General features: G+C 40.2%; 2 protein-coding genes across 3 annotated transcripts in view; both read left to right on the top strand.

The window, feature by feature from the left end:
* swap70a (switching B cell complex subunit SWAP70a) overlaps positions 1 to 9,867 on the top strand; it is a 924,354-nt gene that overhangs the window by 186,552 nt on the left and 727,935 nt on the right. The gene's annotated exons all lie outside the window — the stretch shown is intronic.
* Positions 1,413 to 9,201, top strand: kars1 (lysyl-tRNA synthetase 1). Of its 2 annotated transcripts, XM_044029771.1 has the most exons (15): positions 1,423 to 1,495; positions 2,190 to 2,358; positions 2,626 to 2,770; positions 2,875 to 3,040; positions 3,126 to 3,219; positions 3,448 to 3,634; positions 4,331 to 4,456; positions 4,820 to 4,939; positions 5,055 to 5,217; positions 6,684 to 6,857; positions 6,950 to 7,035; positions 7,119 to 7,204; positions 7,697 to 7,823; positions 7,919 to 8,062; positions 8,676 to 9,201. In XM_044029771.1, exons 2-15 carry the CDS (start codon positions 2,219 to 2,221, stop codon positions 8,748 to 8,750), a joined length of 1,833 nt encoding a protein of 610 aa, XP_043885706.1. In that variant the 5' UTR covers positions 1,423 to 1,495; positions 2,190 to 2,218; the 3' UTR covers positions 8,751 to 9,201. The 2 variants fall into 2 exon arrangements, with proteins under 2 accessions (XP_043885707.1, XP_043885706.1); XM_044029772.1 differs by lacking the exon at positions 2,190 to 2,358 and having other exon boundaries at positions 1,413 to 1,495.

The raw sequence follows: 9,867 nt of genomic DNA, 5'->3' as shown, positions 1-9,867 counted from the left end.
TTCTGAGAACATGGATCCACTTCATTACAATGTGTCTGTAGTTTGTTTGTTTTTGTGACTGAGATTCCAGAGCAACTGTTAAAAACATGTAAAAAGCAATTCAACAATAATCTACAGTGTTAATCTAATAGTTTTTCTTTATTTAAGAGCCTACAAGAAGACATAGCGCAGGAGGATTTCAAAAAGAAGGCTTTAAAAATAATCTTGTAAGGAGTGTAAGGTTTAAATCAGTGTTTCTCACACTTTCTATATGGGGACCCACTTTGTAAAGAGTACATTTTGAGTAAATCTTTTAAAAGCAATGCTGTGTCGTCCACAAATTGGCTTATTATTATTCTGTGATTTCCCATCATGTGTCATGTGTCTAATGGCCTGACTCACTGAAACACACAGCTGTTAAGAATTATTGTACAACCTGCCAACGATGTCATGTTTCTAAGATGAAATCATGTTCCACTGGATAAAACGCATTCGAGAAGTCTATGAAACCACATTTGGAGAATTTGTGACTAGGAACTGTGATGGAATGAGGATGACGATAAAAGAATGACGATGAGAATAAAGGAAAACTTTGAACTGTGAGGAAGAGACTGAGGAGACAAGAAGAGGAGTGAGCTGCACTGAACAACTGTGAACAGCAAACTGTGATTAAGAGCTTTGAACTGTGGAGGGCAGCATTTATTACACCTCACAGTCTACATGACAGTACTAAAACACAGAAGAACTTATACCTATGATCTATAAAGTTTCCCTTTTATGTTTGTGAACTTGTGCAGTACACACATCTCAGGCAAAGGACTCCTGCCTTTGATGCATTTGATGAATGTCACACAACCAAAGCCACAACGCTCTTCTTCTCTCACTAAGTTCCGACAGGCTGCCGGCTCTACACTAAAAGGTGCAACGCTGCCCTCCACAGTTCAAAGTTGCCAATCACATCCCAGCCAGTGAACGTGTCTCTCATCTGCCAAGCATCGACTACAACTGACTTCAAAGCACATCAAAGCAACCAGACTGACATACGTTCTCTGTCAGAATAGCTTACTGGTGTACAAACTTCATTAAAATAATAATATACCTATGTAAGGTCTGATTTCAGTGTACATTTACTGTACACTGTCACAAAATACCTGTACTTAATACAATCTTGTGTGATTTATATTCATTTACCCTACAGAATAACATGTAGATAAAATGTAGTTGTGTGCATATACAGTGGTAAACTGCTCTGATAATGTACAGTTTACACCATAAAATACACAACTTTACACATACTTGAGTTTTATATTCGCTGTAGCGTCTCTCTCTCTCTCTCTCTCTGTCCCTCTCTCTCTCTGTCTCTCTCAGTGAAGCTCAGATTTCCGACAGGCCCACAAACGCGTCATCCACTTCTCGCGCTGTTGCTGCGCGCGCTCACCTCCGTAGATCTTTCCGAGAGCAGGACGTGCAACATGGCCGACGTGACAGCGGTGGACGGAGATAAACTCAGCAAAAAGTAAGCGCGCTCGTTTCTTCCGTCGCAGTCAAACTGTTATCAAGCCGCCAGTTTGTCCTATTTTTGCTCAACATGTGATTATTTGAACCGCAGTGACGTTTTTCGACGAGGCTCTGTGATATTACTTCATGTTACATCTGGAACGTGAAGGGCTTCATATGCTGCCACGCGATTAGCCTACACATCCCATGATTCATTGCGTCTTGGTCTCTGGTAGTTGTAGTCTTAAATAAGAGTCGATGCCGCCTGAGTAGTCCTTGTTCCTCACGAGTGAAACTACAACATCCAACATCTACTGAAACGTGTCTTCCGCACATAGCTTTCGTTTTCGATATTCGTTTTAACGTGTGATTCACACAATTCCATCCCCTTTAACCAATAAGATGATACTTTTTTCCACATGTTGAGTTTATTCGAGCACAATAACAATCCTTAGTTCTTATCTGTGTCTTCCTTTGCTCATTTTAACTCACCGGCAGTCATTTAGTGTTAGCGGTGACCTGGCTAATTAAAAGAAACACGAAGCTAATGTCAGGTTTTCTGTGAGTTTCTTCTTCTTCTTCTTGTAAAGTCTGCTGCCCTTTAACGTTGCTTACTTGTGTGGAGATGCAGACTAGACCAGACAAAGGTGGCCTTTACTAGGAAAGCTGTACCTTTGCACATATACTGTGTACAAATATGTCTATTTTCACAGGTCTGCCTGCTGACTTGTGTCAGTTCAGCATGCTGTGTCTGGTCAGAGCAGCCAGGCAGCAGCTGTGCCAAGCCTTTGTGGTCAGGGGGCAGTGGTTAAAATGTGCATCCCCATGTACAGCTGCAGGCCCAGCTCAAATTTATGGGAACCGGTGGAGAGGTGACAAAAGGTTGGTGGCTTTTCCGTTCCCGTGAGAAAAACAACCAACCTTTTGTCATCAAATAAAGATATGGTTCCTTCTCTGCATGAGTCTTTGTTGTCCTTCTCTGTTTTGACCCAAGCCCCAGAATACAATAAAATATTCAGTGTAATTATGTGTGAAATTAGATTTTTGTGCGTTTCATGTTTTGTTAAACATCTGTTGTTGCCTTAAAGACTGCAGTTAGTAATATTTAACTTGTGACTCATCTTCGACTTTTTGTTTCATTTTTGTCAGTGAGCTGAAGAGGCGAATGAAAGCTGAGAAGAAGGCAGCAGAGAAAGAGGCAAAGGTCAAAGAGCAGGTGGAACAAAAGAAAGAATCCAATGACAAGGCAGCGCTCGGCGCCTGTGGGTTGGACGACGAGACTCTCGACCCAAATGTGAGATTTTTGCATGGTCTATACACCTCGTTTTTTTACTTATTACAACCCTGATAAAGTTGTTTAAACATACAACAGTCACAAGATGTTTTTCTTTACTGCAGCAATACTTCAAGATCCGCTCCCAAGCCATCCAGGAACTGAAGGGCACAGCAGAGGATCCGTACCCACACAAGTACCATGTAGACCTGTCTCTCACGGAGTTCATTGAAAAGTACAATCATCTACAGCCTGGGGACCAGCTGACAGATGTTGTTCTTTGTGTGTCAGGTACCAGGAATATTTTTTTATTATACATGGTGCAGTTTAGCTGTAGCTGTCCTGTTAAACTCCATTTTTGTTTTTGTTTGGGCAGGTCGTGTCCATGCCAAGAGGGAGTCTGGTGCCAAGCTGATCTTCTATGACCTGCGAGGTGAAGGCGTCAAGTTGCAAGTAATGGCAAACTCAAGGTATAGGTTGTCAGCTGATGTCAAACATAATAACTCATTGCATTGTATGATTTATGTATACCATATTTTTTTAGGTGGTCACTAATTAACACTGAGGACAGATTTCACTCATTTACTTGGAGTGTAGACAAATGCATCCTTGAAGCATCTCCATGTGAATGTGATCGGATCACTAAAACCGGGTCTTCTTCAAATAACAAATCTAAATCATGTTTTTACTCTTGTCAGGAACTACAAGTCTGAAGATGCCTTTGCGGCCATCAACGACAAACTACGCCGCGGCGACATCATTGGTGTCCGTGGAAACCCGGGGAAAACTAAGAAAGGGGAGTTGAGCATCATTCCCATTGAGATGACCCTGCTGTCTCCCTGTTTGCACATGCTGCCCCATCTCCACTTTGGCCTAAAAGACAAGGTAATAAAATCCGTCATGACGACGCCGCTCTTGTCCTACAAACAACAGAAGCACATGTCTGGGTAGAACATTTGATCTTATGTCTCACAATTTGCTATTTAGTATATTTTAAAAAATGGTTGCAGCTACTTCACGTCGGGATGAAATGACTTGAATGCTTTTGTGTGCGATGCAACCAATTTTGTAAATATCTACCCTAACCTGTTTTTTTTTTTGTCAGTTCCCACCTGACTTGTTTGACTGTTAGCTGACGCTAAAGTTATAATTAAGTCTGTCTTATTTTTTGAATGCATGACCAAATAACCTTTTGATATGAGGGAACTCTATTAATGTTACACTGAATTAAAATATGGTCATAAGGAAGTGGAAACACTATTAACATTTGATTATAAAAAATAATGATATCTGTAAAACATTTTAGTGAACACTTAACATGACTGATTGCAATTATCCTCAGGGCTAAAGTTTTCAAATTCCTCAAATTTTCAGTACAAATGTCAGTACAGTAAATAAACTGTTTCACAGGGGTCAAATTGTGGCTGTAGGATTTTGAGTTCCTCCATCTTTGGTCTTTTATTATTTAATTTTTTTGGAAATTCTGATGTGACGAATGATGCTAACATTTAATAAACTGTGAATTTGAGGAAAAACAACAGCACTGTTTGTTTCTTAACACTAAAATTCTGTCTCTCATAGGAAACAAGATTCCGTCAGCGATACTTAGATCTGATTCTCAACGACTATGTGAGGCAGAAGTTTGTCACCCGCGCCAAGATCATCACATACCTGCGTAACTTCCTGGATCAGATGGGATTTTTGGAGGTAACCATTGGAGACCGCGTCACACGCAACTCATCAATCATGTATTTTTAGTGTGTCTTCAATGTCGGCCATGGAGGTAAAATGTGTAAATTAAAATATATGAAAACGTGACTAATACGAATGTGGAATCCAACATTTGTATTCAAGTTTTAATCATTTGTGTTCATATGTAAACAGATTACATTGTTAGTATAGACTGTTACATGTACACACATGCAGTGCTGAAGTGAATAATGTGATTAAAACTAATATTTGAATATGTATAAATGTGGGGATCTTATAACGGTTTACTCTCTCTTCTATTTTTGCCATTTATAACATTGTTTAAACGTGCGTGTCATTGTGTTTTGCTTAATCCTTTAGATTGAGACTCCAATGATGAACATTATTCCCGGCGGTGCAGTGGCTCGTCCGTTTGTTACTTACCACAATGAGCTGGATATGAACCTGTACATGAGGATCGCACCTGAGCTTTACCACAAGGTAATAAGAGCCTCTCAGTCCTTCTAATCAACAACCAGTGTCAATGTGTTGTACATCAACACAAACACAAGTTTCAGTATTTCTAAATCTATACGGCGTCACATCTTTGCCACAGATGCTCGTCGTTGGCGGAATAGACCGCGTGTATGAGATCGGACGTCAGTTCAGGAACGAAGGCATCGATCTCACTCATAATCCCGAGTTCACCACCTGTGAATTCTACATGGCATACGCAGATTACCACGACTTGATTGAAATCACAGAGAAACTTCTCTCAGGTAAAAGAACACACACACACACACACACGTAGTGCAGATTGCAGTGCTGCACTAGTGAGGTGATGTTTTCTAGACTGGACTTGTTTGATAACTCTGTAACTTGTAACATTGTGGCATTCATAATGTTGGATGGAGGCATTAACTTGCATCAAAAAGCTTCAAGCACAGTAGAAATATTGTTGATCTCATAGTTGCAGATAAGAAGTCAAGGTCACCGGGGCTGTGCCTCCTAATACAAAACACCCTTCACTAAGAAAGGGAACCTTGTTTAGGAATATTGTACATTAAACACAATATTAAATGGATTCAAATAAGTGCTACGTTGCAAATAGCCCAACAATGACATTAATAAAAGACGGGTAGAAAAAAAAGGCTGATGACTGATTCTGACCTGGACTATAATCCATAGACCTCGTCAGATACACGGCAGTGTAATGAAACTGTTATTAGTTAGTTATTGTATTAATCATTGTGTGAAATGGCCCATGTAAAAGTGCTGAAGTGTAATTAATCTTTAACACGTCAACGTGTGGATCCAACTCAGGAAATGTACCGAGTGAATGTGAGTTAGGTTTCGTTTCCATGACCTGATTGTTTTGGTTCCTGTTTAAGAGGACAAACAGTTGTAATGCAAATAATTCAATCATTGTCTGCATTCTAGATTGATTCAGTTGGAAAATTCAACTTTAATTGTGCACAGCATTTGAACAACGTATCTGGTTGTAGAGCAGCGGTGTGCAAAACCTTTTTTTAAAGGGGGCCAATGGTCCCTTCAGACATTTTAACTGTAAAAGTTACATAGAAATACACTGTTTTATAACACATTCACTATTATAATTTTTAAATGGCAATGCAACCAAATCGAAGCCATACAGGAGTGAATAAATGGAAGAAAAAATGAATTCAGACAACATGGTAACATAAGGTAATATTCAATATAATAAATGCACTCTTTTATAACAGTTTTGCAGTTGATGAATGTTTGTCTGTCTGTCTCTTATTGCCGGACCATAAATAATACGTTATAAAACTGGACCTGAGCTGCAGGCCGTATAAAATCTGATCACTGCCTGTGGGCCGGACTTTGGATTTACCTGTTGTAGAGTGTACAGCGGTTATCCTTAAAAATGCTACATATTTGCAATAGCTACCTATGACCACAAGGGGGTAGCAAAATGAATTCTCCTCAGCCAGAAGTTGTCATATTTGTCTCTATAGAAAGTGAAAGTATGATTGTTGAGCCCGTTGTCAAAAACAGAAATGAGTCAGAGGAAAATAAAGTCACTGTGAAACAAAGAGAATTTAGTTTCCCTTTTGTTTTCCAGCATGAATCTGTTGCATCATATGATAAAACACAGCTGTCACTGAGAATGACGACATGAATCCACTTTATTTTAATGTACAAAACTCATATTTCGTCACCTCCTATAAGCACTCAGCGAGTGAGTGATGCCTCTGTGTTACAGGGATGGTGAAACACATCACTGGAGGATACAAGGTGACGTATCACCCTGACGGTCCAGAGGGTCAGGCCTATGAGATTGACTTCACCCCACCGTTCAGAAGAGTGAGCATGACACACGACCTGGAGAAGATCATGGGAGTGAAGTTCCCTCCAGCAGACAGCTACGACAGTGACGGTGAGAGTCTGTGGCAGAGGTTAAAGTGAGGGGATAAAGAAAAGCTCAGTGTTGGCTCCGTCATTACTTTTCCGGTTTCTTTTGCTTTTCAGAGACGCGGAAATTCTTTGACGAACTGTGCGCACAGAAGGGAGTTGAATGTCCTGCACCCAGAACCACCGCCCGCCTCCTTGACAAGGTGCTCCCTTCATGAACATCACCTCTTGTACAGTGGATTGCTGTTTAGATAGTGTTTACTCATAACATTTTTCTTTCTCACAGTTGGTTGGAGATTTCCTCGAGGTCACCTGCATCAACCCGACATTCATCTGTGATCACCCTCAGATCATGAGTCCCTTAGCAAAATGGTGAGTGCAGAGCAACAACAGCAGGTACTTTGAATTCTTTAGAAGCCAAACGTGTAAGAACTCATTTTTATCAGGAAAATAATCACTGGTTGCAATAATAAGGTAAGATTTGGATCAGAATGATTAAAATCTTACACATCCAATCACTATATGCTATACTTTATATTTTCATTTGGCTTGTCATTGTAAACGTTCTATAAGGTGGAGCCATATCCCCGTGCTTTGACAGTGAGGTCACTACTTTGGCTTTTCCCTCACATAAAAAACTTACTAAAAATGTTTCCACACAAGAACGAAACGTGAAAAACGCAAAATAATATATATAAAGAATAAGAAAAACTGTTTCTAACAAAAAAACAGGTAAAATAGAGGAATATTCTCACCTGTCAAACCCACAGTTTAAGGAGTATTTCTGTGTGACACGTGTTACATTAACTGTAGGACAGCTATTGTTTGAATGCTCAGAGTCATGAAATGTGCTGGTCGTTTCAGGCACAGATCAGAGAAAGGCCTGACGGAGCGCTTTGAGCTCTTTGTCATGAAGAAGGAAATCTGCAATTCTTACACTGAGTTGAATGATCCAGTCAGACAGCGGGAGCTTTTTGAGCAACAATCCAAGGTGAGAGTAAATCCCTCCCCTGTCTGACGTGTTCTATTGTTTCATCATCTAAAGACTCGGTGCACGTTAACGATTAGACTTGAATGTTTGATCAGGCCAAAGCTGAGGGTGACGATGAAGCCATGTTCATTGATGAAACCTTCTGCACTGCACTGGAGTACGGTCTGCCTCCCACCGCTGGCTGGGGAATGGGCATCGACCGTCTCACCATGTTCCTGACCGACTCCAACAACATCAAGGTAAAGCTGTCGTATACAAGTGATTCTTACACCGGCATAATAAAACAGGCTCTGTGTGAGGGATCCGTGTACTTGACGGCCAACGCTGCAAGAAAATAAAACATAAATGGGAAAATGAAAAAGGAAAAAGACGGAATGATTAGTTTTCTGGATGTGCAAATAAACGGAAACTTTGCAAAGCTCATAGAAACTGTCGTTACGATGCTGTTGGACTGTTTTTTTGTATGCTGAGCAGGGGCTTGACTGCAGTGGAGTGACTGTTGGATTTCTGCTGCGTTTATTTGCACATCGAGACAACTCTTCATTCTGTCTTTTTGCCTTCTCAAAGTACACGGACTGTGAGGTTGTCTCCTAAAATGACCCATCTGAACATTTATAATCACCATGAAGCTTCACAACTTTAACACACAACACAGGTTAAAGAGTACATATATACACACACTGCTGATCAAAATTTTTAGACCAACATTATTATTGTCACTGGAGCAGAATTACTTTATCTAGAATATGAAAATGTGTAGAAATGAACTGTGTGTTTCTGTTTTGTTTTCGTACAGATGTATTACACACACACACACACACACACACTCACTCGTGTGTAATTTTGTTACAGGAGGTGTTGCTGTTTCCAGCCATGAAGCCTGACGACAATAAGACGTCTGTGCCCACGGAGGGAACCTCGGTGTGATGACCTGACCTCTGACCTCAGGCTAACAGACGTGTGCAGGAGAAGGATCTTTTACCTCGCTGTGGTTATCGGTGGGATGTGTGTGTTTTTTATCACAGTTAGTCTGTCAAAGGTTAAATCTTGGTCCTGCTGTGTCACTCACGGGTTTTAATTCTGGTTTTCTTGCATCCTCGCTGCTTCCTCTTCAAACTGTCAGTCAGAAGCTAAATGGATGGCGTGTGATCTTATGATTGGTTGTCATGTGCAGACCTGGAGGAAATATTTCTGATTATACTCTGACATTCTTGAAAAGGGTGCTTGATTATGTAAACCAACCAAATACAGATAAGATTGATGACTTTATAACAAAGCTGAAGTTTTCACACTCTGTCCGTCCAGGTCTGCTCCAATTCCTCTGCCAAGAAGTCTAATCATGGTTAACTTGGAATAAAGGGCACATTAATCTACATTATTCAGTCTCCTTGATATTTGTGGTCTTTGTTTCACAACGAATGTACTGATTAAATACAAACCTTTTGTATTTAATCCACGTATTGCTGGAAATGAAATGTCACGTGACTCTAGTATTGAGAGGGAGCCCAGTGTCTGACAGTCACACTGACCCTGTAAGTAAATAAGTCAACATTTACAGTCTAGTAAGAATAAAAATCAAATGTTCCATCTTCTCTGACATTAGTTTCTCTCAGATTCCAAATATACATAGTCAAAAAAACTCCTTTGAATGTCATTGGTTGCATATATTTGGCAGATTTCATGTTTCCCCACGTTTTCTGTCTTCAAGCAACAAATACTATCGCCTCAAAACAGTGCTGACTAATGCAAGTGTGTGATTTTGCGTAAATACAGAAGTTCAAGGTTCTTTTAGAGACTCAGAGAGTTGCTGTAAAATAACAATTGTGCAGGGAAAATATGACACTTGTGAGTGAGAAACGATTCTTTCCTGAAGTGTGTGGTTTACAAACCCCAGGAACGGCTCGTTCTGTGATCGTTCTGTGATCGTCGTGACCTCCTCCTCCTCCTCCTCGTCCTCCTCCCCAGTCTCTCTTTTTTTTCAAATGTGCATTTGTTAAAAAAAGAAAAGAAAAAAGAAATCATTCAAATTGTGTTTTGGGAAACA

Source organism: Solea senegalensis, linkage group LG7 (genome assembly GCF_019176455.1).
Source record: "Solea senegalensis isolate Sse05_10M linkage group LG7, IFAPA_SoseM_1, whole genome shotgun sequence".
Lineage (NCBI taxonomy): Eukaryota > Metazoa > Chordata > Actinopteri > Pleuronectiformes > Soleidae > Solea > Solea senegalensis.
Note: the sequence above shows the minus strand (reverse complement) of the source record. Positions and strands in the feature narration are given on the sequence as shown.